Source organism: Ambystoma mexicanum, chromosome 14 (genome assembly GCF_040938575.1).
Source record: "Ambystoma mexicanum isolate Mex_15411 chromosome 14, UKY_AmexF1_1, whole genome shotgun sequence".
Taxonomy (NCBI): domain Eukaryota; kingdom Metazoa; phylum Chordata; class Amphibia; order Caudata; family Ambystomatidae; genus Ambystoma; species Ambystoma mexicanum.
This window is the reverse complement of record NC_090940.1, coordinates 537,136,275-537,158,997: the sequence shown is the minus strand read 5'-3', so window position 1 is coordinate 537,158,997 and position 22,723 is coordinate 537,136,275. Positions and strand designations below refer to the sequence as shown.

General features: G+C 43.8%; 1 protein-coding gene across 1 annotated transcript in view; it reads left to right on the top strand.

Annotated features, from left to right (window-relative positions):
* The window catches only part of LOC138527211 (retinitis pigmentosa 1-like 1 protein), an 823,506-nt gene that overhangs the window by 138,466 nt on the left and 662,317 nt on the right, over positions 1-22,723 (top strand). Inside the window, exon 4 of the mRNA XM_069638329.1 lies at positions 20,592-20,624. Coding sequence (XP_069494430.1) covers positions 20,592-20,624 — 33 coding nt within the window. The remainder of the gene's footprint in view (positions 1-20,591; positions 20,625-22,723) is intronic.

The following is a 22,723-nucleotide window of genomic DNA, read 5'->3' as shown; positions in this document are numbered from 1 at the left end:
GCAGCTGCCCTGATGATTAACCATATCTTTTCCCGTTTTGGTCTACCTCAAAGGGTTGAGTCAGACAGAGGTAGCCACTTCACCAGTGAAGTAATGACAAAGATGTGGGAGATACTGGGGGTCAAAAGGAAGTTGCATATTGCTTATAGACCAGCTTCTTCTGGGGCAGTAGAGAGATATAACCGGACAATTGTGAGCATATTAAAAAAGTTTGTGGCAGATTCTGGGCCAAGTTGGGATATCCGATTACCTCTGGTCCTAATGGCCATCAGATCTACCCCTTCATCTGCAACCAAAATGTCACCATTTGAGTTGATGACTGGGCGCAAGATGGTACTTCCTCAGCATTTGCTCTACAGGACCCAAGAGCAGACACTGATAAATGCCTCCACAACTCATGAGTATGTGGAGAATTTAAGGAAACACCTCCAACATGCTTTTGCTTACGCTCAGCGGAATCTAGAAAGATCAGCTGATAGCATGAAGACCCACTATGACCTGAAAACTTCCAGGAAGGAATATCAGGTGGGGGACCGGGTCTATCTATACAACTTCCAAAGGAACCAGGCCAAGCAGCGCAAATTTTTGCCTACATGGAAGGGACCCTTTGAGATCATCGACAAGATCTCCCCTGTGGCCTACAAAATCCACATCCCCAAAGGTCCTTTGGCAGCGGGGGAAGACAAGTGGGTCCACATAAACCAGTTGAAATGTTGCCATCCCAGGCACACTCTGCAACAACTGGAGGAATCCTCTGGAATCCTAGCGGGTACTGTCTCAGACTAATTCAGTTCCAATCATAAAACATACCACATCTAGTCTCTAAAATATTGTGATTTTCATGAAACTGTCTCTTAGTTATACTGTTTTTTTTTTCAAAATAAGAATGTAATGTTTTGTTATGATGAAATGCATATGCTGCCCCACTATCTCAACAGTGGTGGAAAAATGTCTATGAATAGGTATTGCCGCTCTTCCTTTGTCGTCCTAGGAGAAAGAAAACCTGGAGACGGGACAAGGAGGACGATCCGGAGACCGGGAGCAGAGACGCAACGGGCCCGGGGTACCGCCCAATTTTCCCATCAGGACCGGCGAGGAGAACCGATCGATCCGACCGGATGGAGAAAAAGATGCTGAACTGTGCCATCTATTGGAAGAAGATGAGGAAACATCCCAGATCTTGCGAGTCCCATCAGTGAAACCGAATGGCCATCGCAAGAGGGGGGCTTGTGGGATGTATTTACCCATGCATCCGAGCACTACCTCAAAACTGTGCAGTACTGACATGGAAAACATCATGATGGCCAGAGCTTCCCAGAAAATGCACAGGGAAATGCATGAAGAATAGGCTGCCGCTCATTTTTGCCGATGTTATGGGCACAGAAGAACACTGCCTAAAACCACCATTGGACTACCCACACAGTAGTCTGAAACCATTGGGAATGGCAATGCTGATTGCCAAAAGCAAACCCATAACTGTTGGGAATTCATTTTCTTAAATCCCAAAAAGGGGTGCAGTACCAGTACTCACCACTATCCAAAAGCCGGTGTTTTAAAACCACCAGATTTTGTAGAAAACTGAATAAATGAACCCAAAGCAAGCCAAAGAAAGACTTACTGAGAGGTGGATCCAATGTAAAGTTATATTCTGAAGTGACTTGAAGGTTTATAACAAGACTGGCTGAGCTGTGGATTTCAGCAGTTTAAGTAAATTTGGACTGAAAGACACTAAAAAATCTAAATGTTTAAAAGAAATGAGTGACCTACTTTGAGTATCACATAGGTTGCAATTGTTTAAATGTCATAGTTTTAAACTTAGAATCAGCATTCTAGCTGCATATGTGAAAATGTTTAGTTTTATTTGAATGCAGAAACTGGGGAACAAAAAGTGACATTTTATCTGAAACTTGGCTTAAGGAACTGAATTCTGCCTGGCAACTACCCCCATCAGGAGTGAAACTTGAGTCACAGCTGTGTTGCCAGGCCTATCTGCCTTTTGCTGGCCACACTAAGGATATGCCATCTCCCTGATAATTGAATTAAGGGGAGCCCCACAGAATACAGGAGCTCTGAACAAAGCCCTGTCCTGACTCAGGCAAATATTTTATTGGCGGCAGTCGTAAAAGTAGCTTCCTCCTGAAGCAAAGGGGAGGGGCACTGCCTGTGAGAGCAAGCTGGCTTGGCAGAACTGGAAAAACCAGAAATTCAACCTTGTGCTGGAGGAAAACCACACCCCTTTGGGGCCAGAACATAACTCTAAAAAGATGAATAACTCATAGTACGGACTTGTGAAAATTATTTAAATGATACCATAATTCTTGTGATTTTTCTGCCCACGTTTTAAGACGTGCTAGGACCCAGTGGTATGTTCAGGGGGGTTTTAGCGGAAAAGAGGATATTACTCAAAATGTGTGCATGTGAAAAATCTGACACTTCATCAACTAATGTCCATACTCCTTGCGCACATGTGTGTAAATTTGGGGTAATGTCCGGTATGGCAAACCAGTTAAAAAGTGCAAAATATTGCCATTTCTGAATGCAAGCTCCCAGGAAGAGCAGAGTTTGAACAGGAGATACCTCCTGTGATATGTGAGGGGTGCATATAATTTTAAACAATATGTACCTCTGCAAATATGTATTTGGTTCAAATCTAGATTTGTGTGTAAGTTGACAGGAGGAGTGGACTTTCTGCAGGCTGTAAAATGACATCACTCTGACACAACTTAGCTCCCCCAATCAGGGGAGAAATGAAAGCTTGGCCAATGATAAGTGGAGAGGGGTAGGGTCTAGTGATGCTCACACACACCCATTTTAAAAACACATAAAAGCAGAGAGACAGGACAGATAGGGACCTTCAAATCCATTTGCAGCTGGAAGCTCTGCCAGGAAAATCCATACTTTACCTCCATCAACTTCAGAAACCCAGACCAGACCAGCAGAGTAGAGCTGACCTGTTAGCAGAACCAGAGAGAGCTGAACCGGAGTGCAGTCCAAAACCTGACCAGATCCGTGGCAAGGCATATTTCTAAATATATTGTGAGTACATAGCAAAACTGTGCAGAACCAATCTCTTAGTTAAAATAATATAATTCAATCCTATTTTAATCTAAGTAGAACTGTCTCCTAACTGTCACCTGTCATTTGTAAAGCTGTCACTTGTGATTTTCTAGTTGCAAGCTGCACTTGTCTTTTTTTAACTTTAAAATTTCAAATCTGAAAAACGACCTTTATTTAATCGCTCATATCTCCGTGACCGTTTGTGCTAGAGACTTGCAGTAACTTTCATCTGGAAGCTGAGATCCTAGGCTGTCGTAGGACCCCAAAACGATAGTGATAGTCCTTGTAGTTCCTCTGTAATCGCGCTCGGCGCATTCGCAAATTTAGCCGCGATTTGGAATTTTACCGCGATTTGCAAATTTCTTCACGTGTAAAAATCTGCTGCTGCTTGCCTTTCAGTTGCCAAAAATTCGTTTAACCTGCTAGTTACACCCTAGATCCTTGCTAAAGTGAGCCTGGACTAATATTAACTAGATACCACTCACCCTGAACCTCTAGAGGGAATTAAAAGCATTTTAACATATTTTCACTCCATTGCCAGCACATATCAAAGCATTTGGGCCTGTGTTTCCAACTTCTGTAGTCTAAGCTTGCTGGGTTAACTGAATCACATTTAATTGCATTTCTGAGAACTGTGTGCCTTCCTTCCATTTCCTTGCATTGCATAAAAGGGGGGGAGTGGATTGCCAGAGAAAAGTGAATACATTGTTTTTGCTGAAATCCTATCAAGTTATTTTCTGTATTGCATTTCATTCCACATTGCATCCATTTGAAACCATAAAAGTATTGTTGCTATCTTATCCATTTCATGTCAACTCCTTAGTGATTATAAAGAAGTGTGCTAGTGCCAGATTCTCCGTTGTTAATCTTTATCATATCAGATTAAGTGTGCTATTCAATTATTAATTTATTCTAAAGTGTGATATATATCTATATTGTTTAAATTCTCAAATAAACCTTTTAACTTGCAAAACAGAACTACTTCTTGGCTCAGTGGGGTCAGGGGGATTCCAATAGAGGGGTGTTATATAGGGGTAGTCATCCAGAACGCATGAACTGGACATAAAGATATATCAATAAGGGTTTTCATTCAGTATTATAGACTAGGCGTTGACTTAGCTGTAGTGTTGAATTGAATCCTCTTGCAACGCGTTAAATACCGCGAGAGCTAAAGATGGCCTGATGAAATCAATGGACTTCTGGAGCAAACTGCGCTCTCGTTAGCTGGCAGAGCGGGCCTTCTCAAGATGGTGGCACTACCTAGACTGTTATACTTCTTCACAAATGTCCCATACAATATCCTGCAGCAATTCTTCAAGGACCTAAATAAACTCTGCAGGAAGTTCCTATGGCAAGAGGGAAGATACAAAGTCGCACTTGAAACACTAAAGAGACCTTATGACAAAGGTGGCCTCAAGGTCCCCAATTTCGAACTCTACTACTTAGCGGGCCAACTGAAGCATGTGATCCAGTGGATGGCTGATGACGTTACAACGGACACTCGCCTCCTGCAGCCTGCTGTCTCCCACATGCTGCTCAGGGACCTGCTCTGGATCACGCCAAGACCAAAGCAGCACAACTCATACCTAATTAACCTTGGGACCCAGATATGGAAACGAGCCTGCAAGACCACAAACATAGTTGACCCTTACTCCCCTCAGATCCCAATAGCTGCAACCATGACAACCAGACCAGGAGGCCCGAGGGCGATAAGAGACACTTGGGAGACCCATGGCGTTGCCACCCTTGGAGATCTGGTCTATGACCAGGGCACCCTTACGTTCGCAGAGCTGCAGGAGGCCTCTGGGCTACCAACAGGACAGTTCCTCTTGCACAGTGCCGTGGTAAGAAGACTCACAAGCCGTTGGCCGGCAATCGAAAACCTGGATACTGGGTACGAGGCCATCAAGAACCTGATAAGCGCCGCAGAAGGAGACGAAACCTCGAGACTCTATGAGACATTGCTCACCAGCTTCACCAAACAAGACCTCAAGTGCAAAGTGAAATGGTATCTCGAACTAGGCCTGCAGTTCGATAACAAAGAATGGGAAACTATAACGCACTATCACAAAAAAGTATCCAGGAATGCCCGACTGCAACTTATACAGTTCTACATCGTTAATAGAGCATACCTCACCCCAGATGTCATCTCCAGATTCAAAGGAGCAAAAACCACTGAATGCCCCAAATGTAATGAACCTTGCGTGGGGATGACCCAAATGTTCTGGGGATGCCAAGTAATACAATCCTTCTGAGCACAAATCAAGGCAAGGGTGGCCGAAGCGGACATCGCTCTGGACGTGGAGACACCAAAGGCGTGCATCCTGGGCAGATACCCTAAAAACAAAAAAAACAAGCCTTTAAACAAACTTAAGACCTAATGTACATTCTAGCAAAAAGACGCATTGCCATGGGGTGGAAAAGCCCCAAAGCCCCTAGCGTATCACTGTGGTGGGAGGACCTCCGTAGATGGTCGGCTGCAGAAACACGGGCCTGGGAGAACGCGCAGCGACAACAAAAGCTGGACACCTCTGATGACCTACTACAATGGGTGGCACTTACAGTGACCCTGTTCCACCCGAATGATGAGAGGTCCTCCGATGGAGACACGGACATCCCACGATAACTTGCGGTGCTGAATGATCCTAACACAGAACTGAGTGGTCTTGGGAAGTTGGGAGGGAGGGAAGGGTGGGCGGGGGGTTCTCTGGATTTTCATTGACTCTGAATTGATAATATGGTTGGGTTTGTTAATGAAAATAATAAAATATATTTTTTTTAAAAATGGATGATGATTGGACCACAAGTGGGCCCAGTAGAGGACCAGGTGCAATTTACAGATCGTCTCGAACCCCTCTAATCCAGGCTCCAAAAGCACTGGGATATTCTGAGCAGCAGTGGGCAACCCTTGAATATTTTTCAAAAATGTGGTCTCTTGTAGTGGACAAGGGGCTGAATATCCACTTGTCCCCAAAGTTCCGCCCCGTACAAAGCTGCCTGGCGTGCTTGTGCTTTGTAGGCCTCCAACGAGACCCGCAATGCCCAATCCCATGCTCATTGGTAAATCTGGTAAGGGCCCCATTATACCTGACCAAGGTGAGATTGGCCTTTTCAATCTGCATTTTCAACTACATGACGCCATGACTCTCAAACCTAAATAATCCTGCTCAATCAAACCATCCTCCAGGGAGAGAGATAAACGCTTCTGCTTCTTCTTGGGATTGGCATTGAAAATCATGGCTTTAGTTTTGGTAATATTCTAGAAAAGCCCATTACGTTTAGTGAAAGCCACAAAAATCTCCAATTGTTTATACATGCCAGCAGGTGTAAGACAGAGGAGCATTGCATCATCTGCAAACAACAATGCAGGGAACTTGTCACCTGCTAGCGAAGGGGTGTCAGTCTGAACAGCCAAGAGTCTCTTCTAAACTTTGTTAATGAAGATACAGAATAGCCTAGGTGCCAGCACACATCCCTGCCGCACTGCGTTCTGGATGTCAATGCTGCGGGAAGTGCTCCCATCAGGGCTCCAGCAGACCACCACCGCATTCCCTATGTAAAGGCTCTGAATATCTGAGAGCAAAGCAGCGGGAATGCCTAGCTCCTCAAGTACCTTCCATAGACACGCCTGCAGGACCATATCAAAGGCGGTACGCAGATCAACAAACACTGTGTAAACCTTTACCTTTCTAAGCACAGGGTATTTCCCACAAACCAGTCGGAGGCTTTGATAGAACATACTCAGTCCCTCACAAAACCTCGCCTGGCGATGGTCTATTACTCCAGTGCTCAGCACCCAGTCATCCAGCTGGAATAGGAGAGCCCTGGCAAACATCTTCCCCCCAGCATCCACTAAGGAAATGGGCCTAAAATTAACTTGGTCATCACGTGCCCCCTTTTTATGTAAGGGTATGATTTCTGCCGTAGTCCAAGACCCTGGGACCTTCGTCCTAGCGAACACTGCATTACATAATTTAGTCAAATAGGGTACCCAGACTAAGGACTCATTTCTAAAAAAGTCTGTCGGTACTCTATCTGGGCCTGGAGCCTCACTCAACTTTTGGCGCACCAGCGCAAGCTCCACTAGGGCCTCAGTGAACATCAAAGGCAAAGGTGGGACCAGAGCTGGAACAAAACAGGTACATGGCTCCATCGAAGTCCGACAATCCTCTCGATAGAGGTCACCATAATAATCTGCCCACGCTGCGTCCGGAATCGAACTTTGCAACTGAATTTGACTCCCCCAATCGGCAACCCCCATCTTAGACCAGAAACTCTTAGAATCCCCACAGCTGTTTATTTCCTCAATCACTATCTGTTTACAGGCTTCTGGGATTCTATACGGTTTTAAATGTACCACTTTTCCGTTGGGAGTTCTAATATAATGGTAAGTGCCTTTGATTCTTCCTGGTTTGTCTGAAAATACATCAGGGAAGGATGTAATTACATCCTTTAGATCTTTTTGTTTTTGAGTGGACAACTCAGGAGGAATTAGTTCAAAGTTGTCTATATCTTCTGGAACCAAACAGGAATGCACTTTGGCATGGTTTGCTGACAGGTTTTCTGTCCTCTCCTTTAAGAGATTCACGTGATATAAATGGACTTTCGGTTTTCTGTCCGGTTGGGCTACTTTATAGGTGCAGGTTCCCGCTCATTCTACTATTTCATAGGACCCATGCCACTTAGAAACAAGCTTTTTGTCTGAGGTGGGTAATAGGACCAATACCTTTTGTCCTATATAAAACAATCTAAAGCTTACTTTCTTGTCTTGGTTAGATTTTTTTGGGCTTTGGGCCTTTTCCATATAAGTGCTGACTAGATCTTGAACAAGTCTCATATGTTCTCCCATTCAGGTTGCAGTTTGTGGGATGGGAATCAGTGCCCCTTCACGTTCTTCCCAGGTTTCCCAGAGCATGTCCAGGACATATCTGGGCTCTCTACCATAAAGTAGTTCAAAAGGGGAAAATCCCATAGAGTCCTGTGAGGTTTTCCTCACTGCAAATAGTGCCCACGGGATCATGCGGTCCCAGTCGTTCCCCTCCTTCTCTGCTAATGTTCACAGGATTAATTGTAGGGTCTTGATAAATCTTTCTACCAAGCAATCAGTTTGGGGATGGTACACAGGCGTTCGTAAGGTGGTAATATGGGGTAGCTCTTTGACCTCTGCCATGAGCTTGCTCCTAAAATTTGAACCTTGATCGGTCAATATTTCCTTGGGAAAGCCAACCCTGGAAAAATATAGTAGGGGGTGTTTAAGGATTTGCTGTGTGGTATTATATTGCATTGGGAATGCGTTGGGGTATCTAGTGGCATAATCAACCATCTAGAGGTCCAATAATGTCAATTCTGATTCTTGAAAAAGGGACTTCTATGATTGGTAAAGGATTCAAAGCGGCAGGAGACAATGGGACATGTGTGCTAGTTTTTTTGTATATATTTCACACGTCTGGATAAAGGTCTTTATATTGGCGTGGATAACTGGCCAGTAAAACTTCCCACTGATGTGTGCTTGGGTTTTGGATTGCCCTAAGTGGCCTCAGGTAAGATGGGAATGCGATTTCCAGTAAAAAACCTTTTGGTGGGTCCTGGGGATCACCAATTGTGTTTTTATTAACCCTTCTGTCTATGTTTCTCTTCTGTATAACAATCCCTGCTTTAAGAAGAAAAAGGGGCTCCCTTTTCCTATACCTTCTCCTTCCGGAATACCATGTAGAAAAGCTTCAGCGAGAGCAGGGTCATTTCGCTGGGCGAAGGCTAGATCGGAATAGATGGTGGGCTCCTCTCCCTTCGTTTCTTTGATGTTGGAAGGTTTATAATTTTCCCCAAAGCCAAATTAACCTCTTTCTGTTTTGACTGGTTTGCTTTCTTTAAACTGAGGGAAAAGTGCCCGTTCCAAAATTCCTTGAGCAATTTGATCCCCACAATGTACTTCAAATGGGATTTTGCCATGATTCTGTAAGAGAACCTTTATGTCCCCTTGGAAGTCGAGGTCGATGCCGCCTTCTAAAACATGTATACCTGTTAAGGAAAGCGGCTCGTGGGCGCTGAATACCTGAACTTCCGGTTGTCGGTCGTGGTGAAGTCGCCAGGCTGTCTGACTGATGAATGCAGAAAGTGTAACGCGAGAAACCGGCACAACCCTCACCCTGGAATCAACAGGGTCAGAAGTGGACCGGCTCCCAACGCCACGGATGCGCGCTTCCCTGATTTTCGTGACATTGGGACAGTGCAAGCACTGTCAGGGAAGGCGGGTCTTGACACAATGATGATAGTCCACAGCTGAATACTACAGCAATATCTCCAAGAAATGGCAGCAGGCAAAAGGCAGAAGCTTGAGATGATTGTCCACAGCTGAATGCAGCAATGACTCCAGGAAATGGCAACAGGCAAAAGGCCGAAGCTTGAGTAGGCTGTAGCAGTTCCAGCAGTTGAAGTCTGACGAGAGGCAGAGACCCCCAAGGAGGCAGAACAGAGCCAGAAGCAATTGGCTGAGAGGAACAGTGCAGTGGTCAGAACCCTAAGGCTGCCTAATAAGGAGACCCAAGTATATAAGGAGAACCCAGGGGGAACCAAAAGGACTGGAAGGGAGCAGAGACAACCCCCACGGGAACCAGCAAGGGAAACCAGGGAAGAAGCAAGGAAACAGGCTGAAGCAGTTAAGGAACAGCTGCAGGGAGCTGGACGCGAGGACACGATCCAAATGAAAACCGCGTTGAGACGCAGTGTGTTACAAGACACAGGCCCTTAAATAGGGCCGGAAGCACCCGGGAGGCTTAGAACGCAAGCCGTGCTGTCCCCGGGTACTGCCACGCCCAAAACGAGGCTTGGGAAGCAAGCTTGCGGCTTCCCAAGCGCTCTGTGGACGGCGCATGCGCGAAGGGCGAAACACGGCCTTCAGCGCATGTGCGAGCCCAAAGATACGGGAAACCCGGAAGCACCGAGTGCCGCAAAAGGCTGCTGTCCCCCCAGCCGAAATCGGGGATAAAGACGCCAGGACGGGGCGTGCCGGGAACGACAAGCGCGCCCCCTGCCCCAGGTAAGTGATGTGGGAACAATACCAAACTCCCATGCTGGGCCAGATTTTGGGGCTAACCTGATGTAACACACTGGAGGGGGTATCAAAACTAAATCAGTAGGAATCATTCCACTTTTCCCAGGGGGAATGACAGCTTCCATACTGCTACAAATATCGAAACCTATCGATTCATTTGTGCCAACAGAAGGGTTAGAAGCTTGATCACTACATTTCTGAAACTGTAGGGGTTCCCCAATTAGTTTCAATTGAGTCCCACCCCTGACACCACATGGTAAGGAACTCATGGTGGCAACAGTAAAGACAGACATGGCCGGTCCTGATGAGTTCTTGTCCACTGGAGCTGCTGAACACCACAGACCATCCAGGAGGCTTGATCAACAGCTGATAATTTTAACAGCTGGAAGTCCAACCTCCTCAAAGGAAAGTGGAAGTGGATAAAACAACAAACAACAGATTCCTGTGTTCTGGCTCGTCAGAAATCGGCAGGGAAATAAGAAATAATCAGGTTAAAATTCACTCTAAATCTCTAACTCTGTCATCCCCACATTTAAATCAGTGCCTGTTATCCTCCTCACAGAGCTGCGAGGAATAATAAACGCAGACAGTTGTAATGTCAGTCAGGTGGCACACACATAATCCTGTCTTGAGATTCTTAATGTGAAACCCCACCTGACACTCCTGAACTGTACTGCCAGTAAGTAAATGTTCTTTTGTCTCAAATTGTCTCATTTATATCACTTTAAATTTTCAGATGAAAGACTATAATTCTGAAGTTCTTAATCTGAAGAAAACTCTTTTGTTTTTTCAAGGTGTGCTGAACTTTCTTTTAATCCGATTTTTCCCTTGCTAGCAACTTGCTGGCTAAGTAGAAGCAAAGGCAGTTACATCCAACCCGAAGAAGAGGACTCTTTTTTAAGCCCTCGAACACTGAGAGCACTGAAAACATAAACGCTGCTCTCTGCCATATGCGTCCTGGGGAGAAGACACTACTCCGATCCAGGCGCGCGTTGGAATCGTCTGACGACGGACGCTTCTCTCAACCAGGCAGATTCAAAGACGAAACGTTGCTCTGCATATTGGTACACTCCATGACTAACTCCCAGTTTGTTCAATGTTCACAAGGAGCGTAAGAGTTCTGCTTCACCAAACAACTAATCTCAATAAATGTTTTAGTGCTGTCGAACAAATAGATCTAGAGATAACATACTTATGAATGAAATCTTGCTCATGCGTGCTGCTAGTACCCTGTCCTTTTACAATTTTGAGTTTGCTTCACTGAACAGTCTTACTTTAGTAAATGTTTAACATTGTTGCATGAACGTGCTTTCAAGTAACACTAGTGGAAGAGCATTTGCTCAAGCGCGCTGCTGAAACACTGTTCTATTTCAAATACGATCTTCTATTTCCTCAGCAGTGCAGCACGGAGGCATCAAAGAACAAAAGTAAGGAATTAACAACATGAAGAGATAAACTAAATATCCAACTAAATACCTAAAGGCAATTTCAACATAACTTTTTCTTGTAGAACTGTAATTTATATCTGTTGCGCTGCGCTCCCACCAAACATTCTGGTTTTCTTGTGTCTCACACGGATTTTGATTGTCTGGGGATCTTGACTTGAAGTATTCTTTCTCCTGAATTCCTGTAACATAATATTATTGGGCCTAAACCTGGAACTTCTCTAACACAGGACCTTCTTGCTTGAATTTGGACAATGAAAGGCAGTTTAGAATGCCTGTGAAGACTAGAAGAGAACCCTTCCTCCAGTCTGCTCCCAGCACCATTGTCTCCATAATTGATAGGTAGACCTTCTCCCAGTAAAATGTAAAGTTAAGGCCAAACCAACCTGAACCCATTGGAACTGAATTATTATCAATTCAGAGTTAACCAATTCATCATAATACATATTGACAATAAATTAGACAATGTTGTGCAAAACCTAACTCACACTTATACCAGAACTGACACTGCCCCCTCTTTAAGCCCTGCCATCAGGGCCTAGCTTGGTTGTATTTCTCCTGTGAAATTTGGTTATCAATTTTGGAGCATGAACATCCTTAACAAACTCCCATGTACACTCCTCAGGGCCAAACCCTTCCCAGTCAATTAAGTATTGTAACCTCTCTCTAGATTTTCTTGAATCCAATATTGATTTAACTTAAAATTCCTCTGCATTTTTCTCGCAAACTATTGGCGAGTAGACTGATATGAAATGTTGGATGAACTTTCAAACTATGTGGCAATTTTAGTTTGATAGTAACTGGGTCCATTACTATTTCGATCTCAAAGGGACCAATAAATCTCACACTAAATGTGTTTCTTCCTTTTAGACTAATGAATTTAGTAGAAAGCCAAACCAAATCTCTGACAACATAATTAGGATTAGCTCTGCACTAGTCAGCAAACATTTTATAATCAATCTTAATTTTCAGCAGAACTCTAGTTGCCCTCTCCTAGCCTTCTCTCAAAACCCGTCCCTGAAGGATAGCTCAGCGGCAACGTGCTCGCCTTGGACACAAAGCAACACAGTTTCGATCCCCGGGTCCGTGCTTAGAAACCTCTGGGTATTAAGCGCGTTATAAATACGCAACTAAGACATATTCCTGTAACAGCACCTTGATGCCCCCGGGCTGTGTGAGCGCTTTCAAAATGCAAATAAATAAAATAAAATAATCTTTCCTCAACCACAGGATTATTCATCTCTTCTGTCACCAATTCCTTCAGAAAATGAGGATGATAACCTCGACTACACAAAAACTGAGACATTAAGGTTGAATATTTATTTTGTTATATGCAAACTCAGCCATCCACAGCAACTACACCCAACTTTTGTCTTCTTCCCAAAAACTTTGTAGGTACTTTTCTTATTCTTAATTCACTCTTTCTACTTGTCCATTTCCTTCAGGATGATAACCTGAAATCATTTGAATCCCCACTCCCAAAACCTTGCAGAAAGCCTTCCAAAACCTGGAAACAAATTGTGACCCTGTATCAGAAATTAGTTGACCTGGCAAACCATGCAGACAAACTATTTCTTGAAGAAAACCTTGAGCTAAACAAGAGGCTTTGACCTTCCCTTTAAGAGGTATGAAATTACCTTCTTTGGAGAAACAATCTACCACAACAAGTATGGTTCGTACATCCCTGATCCTTAGGAAGATCGACCATAAAGTCTTATGAGACAGTATGCCACGGTCGTGGAGGGATTGATAAAGGTTTTAACAGACCCGCAGGTTTTCCGACAGTGGCCTTAGATTTGGCACATTTCTTACAGGTATTAACAAAATGTCACTCATTCTTTCCCATCAAAAACGCCTTTGCACTAATTCCAATGTTTTCAGAAATCCAGGGTGACCTGCCAAATTTGATTTGAGAATCTTTTCTCACACAACTTCATTTGGAAGAAACAATTTGGAATCAAAGTATGGGAACCCTTCTTTAATGGATCGAACTGGATCTTGACGCATCCAATCGTTCATTTGTTCAGAATAAAAACTTTGCTGGATTTCCCAAAGCAAACTCTCCTCCTCAAAGGTGTTGGCTAATATAAAAGTCTTCTTCAGAAATTAGAGGTTTTGGACTCACTCCTTTTTCCTGCTCACTTCCAGGGCACTATCTCTAAAGGGCATCTGCTTTCCCGTTTAACTTTCCGGGCCTGAAGGTAACAATGAAATCAAAATCTGCAAAAAACAAAGACCATCGTAACTATCTGGGAGTTAATGGCTTGGCTGACTTAAGAAAAAGCAAATTATATTGTCTGTGAGAACCGTAACCGTATGTCGGGCTCCCTTTAAATAATGTCGCCATTCTTCAAAGTCCGCCTTGATAGCTAATAATTCTCTGTCCATTGTCGTATAGTTACACTCGGCTGTTGACATTCTTTTAGAAAAATATGCTACTGGATCGAACGGACCAGTTTCTCCATGACGATGAGATAAAATTGCTCCCATAGCTAAATTGGATGCATCTGCTTCAACGAAAAAAGGCTTTGGAAGGGTCTGAATGTAACAAAATTGGTCCTGAGACAAACTTCTTCTGTAAAACTCTGAACACTTCCTCAGCCTCTTCATTCTGAAAGAATTTAACTCCCTTGTTCAGAAATTTAGTTATTGGTGTAATAATGTGGGAAAAACCCTCAATTAATCTCCTGTAAAAGTTTGCAAATCCCAAAAAACTTTGCACTTCTTTCACTCAGGTAGGCGTTGGCCAGATCTTCACCGCTTGCACTTTCTTGTCATCTATCACAAGCCCATGCAGGGAAATAATAAAACCAAGGAACTCAACGGTCTGTGTTTGGATCTGACTATTTTCCAACTCTGCAAAGAGGTTATGCACCTTTAACTTCAATAGTACTTGTCTGACATGATGTTGATGTTGCTCCAGATTTTGAGAAGAATTTAAATATCACCAATATATACTACAACAAAAATATCCCAAAATGTATTTTAGTACGTCATTTATAAACAAACTGGAATGCTGCTGGGGCATTGCATAACCCAAACGGCATTACTGGATACTCAAATAATCCAAATATAGTTGTGAAGGCTGTTTTCCACTCATACCCTTGTCATTCCTTTGTCTAACTCTAACCAGATGATAGGCCCCTCTGAAATCCAATTTGGAGAAAATAGTTGCACCCTGGATTCAGTCCAGCATTTTCTAAATCAATGGCAAAGGATATAATTTTTTTATGGTGACTTTATTCAGGGAACGATAATCAATATAAGCTCTTAATTACCCTTCTTTTTCGGGTACAAAAATGGAGGTGTGGTTGCTGGGGATTGTGAATGTCTGATAAAACCTTTTTTCAAATGTTCATAAATATATTCCTTCAAGTAATCATTCCCACTTTCAGTCAGCGCATAGACCCTACTACTAGGCAGAAAAGCTCCATCCTCTAAGTCAATCTTGCAATCGTATGACCTATGTGGTGGCAACGCACCCGCCTCGACTTCATTAAAGACCTCCTCTAAATCCCTGTAACACTCAGGCAATATTCCCACTATGGCACCAATCGAATGAGTTACTCTACCTCCTTCCGTCATTGCTAGAACCCGCCTTTGATTCTCACTATCAATCTGATCTTCCCCATTGAAATGGAAACATTACTCTCTACAAAATTCTGATTCAAACTCTGGGACTCTTCTACTCCAATCGATGGCTGGATTATGGAAGGTTAACCATGGCATTCCCAAAATAATCTGCAACTGTGGTGCATCAATTAATTTGAAAGCTATAATTTCCCCATGATTTTCCTCCATGACAATTAACAATGGAACGGTTTTGTGAGTGATTGGCCCTGAAGTCAAAAGAGAACCATCCACAGTCCTCACCTTACCCACAACTCCCTTCAGGATTAAAGGAATTCCCAGAGTTTTCGCTAGACCCCAATACATTAAATGTCCTGTTGCGCAAGAATCAATCATCACTGGGCCTGACCACTTTAACTTACCCTCAAAATGTAAGGATACATTAACTGTGATGTGTGATACTGCTGCCTGAAGCGTATTGGCGACATGCTGGAATCTGCTGCTGGTAGATTTAACTCCTTTTGGGGAATACGGACAATTTCCCAAGAAATGACCACTTCTACCACAATATAAACATACATTATTTGCTTTACATCTGTCCTTCTCCTCTTTAGATAACGGACCCTTCCTTCCCTGCTCCATGACCTTGACTTTCACTTCCTTGTTTGACAAATCGGGTCCTTGACTTATCTGCCCACTGAGGCTTTGTCTCACTCCAGCCCTTTCTACGCACATTCTTCCGTTCTCCCAACAGAAAATCTACCTGCATAACTAGGTCCATTAAAGCCTTACAAGTTGTTGGTCAATCCACTACAACTGCTAAGGCGTCTTTCAACTCATCCTGCAATCCTCTATAGAATAAAGAAGCTCTTGTTTCCTCTGGCCACCCATTTTCCAGAACTAAAGACTTACATTGGGTGAAGTAACTTGTTAAATCCCTAGCCCCCTGCTTTAATTCTAGCAATTCCCCATCAATTTCCTGAGAAATGTGTCTTTTGCCAAACATTTTCCTAAATTCCTCCTTGAACAGGACAAAATTCTTCAAAATCGGATTTTCCTGAGCAACTAATAAAACTGACCATGTTGCAGCTTCCCCTGATAAATAGGATGAAACAAAGGCAACCCTAGCTGCCTCAGTGGGAAACCCCTCAGGTCTACAGAGGAAGTGTAATTCACAGTGGGTCGCAAAAGTTTGAAATTATCTGGGATCTCCTCCAAATCGTTCTGGAGCTGCAAGCAGAACTGGCACTTGCGCAACACCGGCCCCTCTTCCTGTGCCCAAGTTTTCTCTAGCACACTCTGTAACCAAAATTGATGGCTGAGGTTCTCCTGCAGAAACCCCATGCTCTGGGAATTGCTGTTGCCCAAGGGATATCTGAATTTGCGACATTTTATCGCCAAACTCCTGTACTCTCTTGCTTAATTTGACATTTTCCAAATTAGCTACTCGCATCTCCTCCCTCAATTCCTAAACAAAATCCCCCAAAGATTCCATATTTGCCTCCCACGAGATTTAACAGCTCAGGTGGATTCAAGAGGACCGTTCATTCTGTCCGGTCCTGATGAGTTCTTGTCCGTGGGAGCTGCTGAACCGAACAGAAGCCCTCTGAGGTTTGATCAACAGCTGATAATATTAACATCTGGAAGTCCAACCTCCTCAAGGGAAAGGGGAAGTGGATAAAACAACAAACAACAGATTCCTGTCTTCTGGCTAGTCGGAAATCTGAAGGGAATCAAGAAACAATCAGGTTAAAATTCACTCTAAATCTCGAACTATTCCGATATCATCCCCACATTTAAAGCTGGGAGGAATAATAAATGCAGACAGTTGTAATGTCAATCAGGTGGCTCACAAATAATCCTGTCTTGAACTTCTTCATGTGCAACGCCACCTGGCACTCCTGCACTGGCAGTATGTAAATGTTCTCTGGTCTCAAATTGTCTTTTTTATACTGAAGTTCTTAATCTGAAGAAAACTCAGTTTTTTTTCAAGGTGTGCTGAACTTTTCTTTAATCATTTTTACCCCTTGCTAGCAACTTGTTGGCGAAGTAGAAACAGAGGCAGTTACATCTGACCCGAAGAGGAGGTCTCCTTTTTAAGCCCTAGGACTCTGAGAGCACTGAAAACTTAAACGTTGCTCTCTGCCGTATGTGTGCTGGGGAGAAGACACTACTCCAATCCAGGCGTGCGTTGGAATCGTCTGAGAAGAGATGCTTCCCTCAACCAGGCAAATTCAAAGAAGAAACGATGCACTGCATCTTGGTACGCTCCACGACTAACTCACAGTTTGTTCAATGACCTCTAGGAGCGTAAGAGTTCCGCTCCACCAAACAAACTAATCTCAATAAATGTTTTAGTGCTGTCGAACAAATGGATATTCAGATAACATACTTATAAATAAATGCTTGCTCATGCGCGCTGCTAGTACACTGTTCTTTTTCAATTGCGAGTACTGCTTCACAGAACAGTCTTACTTCAGTAAATGTTTAACAGCGTTGCACGAATATGCTTTCAAGTAACACTAGTGGAAGAGCGCTGCTTAAACACTGCTCTATTTCAATTACGATCTTCTATTTCTTCAGCAGTGTGGCGCAGAGGCATCAAAGAACGAAAGTTAGGAATCAAACAACATGAACAGATAAACTAAATATCTAACTAAGTACCTAAAGGCAATTCCAACACAAAACGTTCTTGTACAACTGTAATTTATATCTGTTGTGCTGCACTCCCACCAAACATTATGGTTTTCTTGTCCCACACTGATTTGAATTGTCTGGGGATCTTGACTTGAAGTATTCTTTCTCCTGAATTCCTGTAAAACAGTCTTATTGGGCCTAAACCTGGACCTTATCCAACAGAGGACCTTCCTGCTCAAACTTGGACAATGAAAGGAAGTTTAGAATACCTGTGAGGACTAGGAGAGTACTCTTTTCTCCAATCTGCTCCCAGCACCATTGTCTCCATGATGGATTGTGGAACCTTCATTCTGTATAATGTAAAGTTAAGGCCAAACCAACCTGAACCCATTTCAACTGAATTATTATCAATTCAGTGTTAACCAAGGCATTATAATACATATTGACAATACATTAGACAATTATGTGCACAACCTAACTCACACTTGCACCAGACCTGAGAAGACACCAGTGATCAGAGTTCAAGGGTGTTTATTGAACTTTATACTGGGTGAGATAAACGCCTAATCTAAGCCTAAATCTAAAATGAGAGCAAGCTACGATCATCAAATAACAATAAGGCAGCCATAGTGGTATCTGGTCAAATAAAAAGGGCCTTTACTAAAAAAACTATTGCCAATCCTTACCACTAAGTTACAAAAAGAGTGTGGGATAATGTTCACCAGAAAAGAAAGAATTGTTCACAAAATGATAAGTCAGGATGGTATGGCTGGGTCTCCCTTCTCCAGGTTTTTAGCATGGGACAAGGCGGGACTTCTGAACACAGCACACTCCTGCGCCTCTCCAGCATGAGGCTCACAATTCCAGTTCAACAATACCAGCACCTTCAGGGGCCAAGTCTCTTCTCTGCAAAGTCTCTTGCCTTAGAAGGCCTGATCGATCAAAAAACAAACAAACAAAAGTTCCTTCTGTAATCTTGGACCTTGAGCGATTGCTCTTCGCCACTTGGATCTCCCTCCACCGGGCTCGGATCCTTTTTGCAATTTAGGCCTCCCTCCGTCGGGTTCACTACAGCCTTTCAAATGCAGCTTGCAACTTTCTACTGCGGACAACCCTCGGCCGGGTTCACACCTGTCTACACAATGTTCACGGGTACTCTTCACCCCAACTCACAGACATCCCTCACGTTTGCCAAATATGCACCTCACTTTACTTTCGCACTATGCAGGATTTACTTCCCATAGCTTTTTCTTGGCAATGTGTCAGAGACTTTCGAGTGTACAAGGGATTTGACACGACCCTTGTAGGACCACTTCCTAGGGCATTCTGGTACTTGCAGTTTCAATGCAAAAGGGACCAGCGAGAGTAACTCAAATGAGCACTCCTGCAGCACCTGACCACTCTGCAGCAGGCCCTTCTCTAGGATTCCCCCAAAAGGTAGAACACACACAAGTTCTTTGCTCTCAAGTTCTTGCGTTCATCCAATGTAGCCACTTGCAACCTTGGGCTCAATATGGTTTTGCTATCAGCTTCCTCCGATGACTCAACGGTTGTATCAGGTCTGTTGTCTTGGCTTGCCTCTGCAGTCAAGAACGGTACCATGGTAGCCAGCGTGCCTCTTCACCTGTTATCAATGCTGGAGACCCCTGTGAAGCGTTGACATCTGTTGTCAATGCTGGAGGCCCCTGTGAAGCGTTGACATCTGTTACTCCACATGTCAGCTGTACTTCCCGGTCTTGTAATTCCCTTTTTGGACGCTTTGCTGGTCTGAGTTGAAAAGGGCAAGGGCAGTTCCCCCTTCGTCGTCCTTCCAGGTCTTGCCGCCTTTCTCCTCCGTTTGAACTGCCATTTCGGTGTAACGGTTTCCTCATGCATTCGGCCTTGCGTGTAGTGTGCTCTCGTGCTCTGCCTTTTATCCTTGTGGGGAAGGTAAAGGGCCGTCATGTGTGTGGGATTATTGTCAATTGCCTGATTCTGCCTGACCCATGGGCCATGTCAGGTAAAAGGCTCTGGTGTTAGTCTGTTGTCTGTTACGGTTTAAGGAAGTGTTCGTGTCAGAAAAGGGGGGAGGGTAGAGCTTCTAAATATCCTACAGGGTAGGATGGGGAAAAGGTGTTACAAGGAAGGGGGTACCGCATCTCAATCTTCAGTGTTCACCCTCCACTCCCCTCATCCAGGTGATCCCCCACTGGTCAACCCGCAGGAACTGGATCCACTAGCGATGGCCGTGTCCTGGACCACCTGGATGACAGACCTCTGGGGACTAGCGAGTGAGTCACCTTCAGGCTTCTCACATATGCCAGCACAGGTGCACATGCTTGTTGGTTTCTAGCACTGTAGGTCTTGTGACAAGGGTTTAAGTTACATGCTCAGTAGGCAATTATTATTACTTAATGGATGTATTTCAGTTAATTCTCTGCCTACCATTGCTTCAGTTTAAAGGCTCTGCAAGTGAGTTAGAGATTGAATGCTGAAGATACATATTTCTTTGGCTGCTAAAAACATTGAGTATGGAACCCCTAAAAAGTATCTTAATTACCATTTTTGGCACTAGATATGATAGTTGATCATGGTGATGATTATGGTGCTGCTTTGAAGCAGCTATGGTTGATGGCGTTCTTTTGGCAGTCTCAAACATTACCAGCGGTGGTTGGTGATTTCTCTATGGACACGTATATCACATTTTGTTATTTCTGAGATGAGCAAAGCTTCTTGTTTTGAGCAGTGGGAGGAGGGTGTTCTTTTAGTTTGGTCACAGAATTTGAAGAACGTGTGTCCATATATGAAGTAAACATGATCCTAACATTTGCTGCTTTTCTGTTTTCTGCCAGGGCCTGGAAAATACGGAGGCTCCCCCTGCTTTGGTAAATACTTATTCAAACCTACATTTGTATTGCAAAATGGTTTCACTTTGTATTTGTACATATAACATACAATCTATAACTACATGCCAATACAGGGAGTGGTTGAATCTATTATTATTCACTTATGAATGTGCCGATTGCTGCAAATATTGATGTTTTAAGATGAAATATGCATTTTTACAACATGCAACAAAAAAAAAGAAAATGGATCATATTTATAAAAGATAACACTGGGACACATGTATTTTAAAAGGCTATCAATAGCTGCAGACTTTTACATTCATCATTTCACAGTGAGACTACTCAGCAATTAGGGGCTGTGTGTAGTACCCTTTGATTGTATTGAAGATTGTATGCAGTACCCTTTGAGTGCACTACAACAACCTTGACCGCCTGGCAATAGAAACCCAACCTTTGGTATACGTCTGCACTACACAGGTTGGTAGCGTTTGGTGCAGCCACGCTTATCTCAAGAGGGGTCAATGTGAGCTGAAGGGGAGTAACACAGAGATTCACAGTGACAAGTATTCAAATAAACTCTTAAACACAAGGTTTCTTGGTAAAGCAATTATTAATTTATTTTGTATTTATTTGTATTTATTGGGTTTATATAGCACTTTAATCCAATTTTCTCAGTCAGTTAGAATAAGCCTTCTTCAGAAGGGAGCAATATAAAACACCACACAAATGTACTTCCAAAATACACACTCTTAGTTACCTAAATCAGCAAATACCCATTTGGGATGACCCCCAAGCCCTACCTACACCCTCAGGTGACTTCAATAGCTAGGGTGCTGTTGGCATTAATATATCACTGTTGCATTTAGAATATTCTTGGGAGTAGTGTTAAAGAGAAGAGAGTTAGAATAAAACAAGTATTCACACAGTTATTCTCAAGCAGGTAAGTACTTCCAATACAACCCCTCAATGCAAAGTCAGTTAACCCTTGCCTGGAAGGAAGGCAAAACACATAAGCAGAAGAGAGAAGAGCCATTCAGGCACCCTAGGCCAGCCAATGTTAAGTTAGCAAAAGTTAAGGTGAACTGAAGTTCTTCTTGCAGGTAAGTAGAAAGTATTTTCCAGTGTTTAAAACGTCTTGGTAGAATAGAAGAAAATCAAAGTAGCGTCACAGGCTGATTAGGCGTGTGAATTAAAGAAGCTGCAAGCAACTCTACACATGCAACCAAGCAAGTCTCCAACTAGGACAAGTGGCTACACAACATGAGGTACGTTCTCTTACACTTTACAGTACCTTTAGGTTGAAGAAAAAAGTGCAGCAGATGACTTCTGTTCCTGTGCAGCTCTGCAGATCTCGCTGTTCCTGGGCCTCAGTTGTGGGGACAAGGGGTAGGACTTGTGGGGACTCCTGCACTGCAATGTGACGGTCGCAGCTCTTAAGCGGCAAACTTCAAAGAAGTGGCTTTCGGTGTTTCAGCTTCTTGCATCTACCGCAAATAGCAACACTGCGGTTCCTGGCTGTCGAGATGGCCTTTCCTTGCTTCTGGGGTCCCGCACTCTGTTGAGCGGGCTCAGGCTCGGTCAGTCGTGGTTCCTGGGAGTCCAGAGGATCTTCCTGAAGCTCTTGGCCAGCTTAAAAGCAACGCACACAAACTGGTGTTCCTCTCCCTGGCTATCCGGTTCCAGCAGCGACTGCAGTGGATACTCGACCAGCGTTGAGAGGATGTCCAGTTGGCTTACTTTGGAGTTGATTGGTCGCACCAACTCAAAGGGAGAAGTCGTCCTTGCAGGAGCTTCTCTGTCGATACGTATTTGGAGGTTCAGCACAGCAGCAGGGCTTCACCGGGCAAACCAACAGTCCAGGAGTTGCAGCAGGCGTCCTCTTCAAGGTCTTCTTCAGATTCCTTCGTCCAGTGGTCGACGCTGCCTTCCAAGCCAAAAAGCCTAGCCTTTTATGCAGCTTGCTCCCATTCATTCCAGCCTAGCTGTCAGTCACCCAGCAGCCTGTCACACCTACTAATGCAGGAAATGTGGATAATGGTAATGAGGATGATAATTCAGAGTCTAACTCTAATATTGTTTAAGAGACAGAGAAGTCTCAGGAAGAGAGCCACTCTCTACCTCAACAGGCCTCTTTGCCT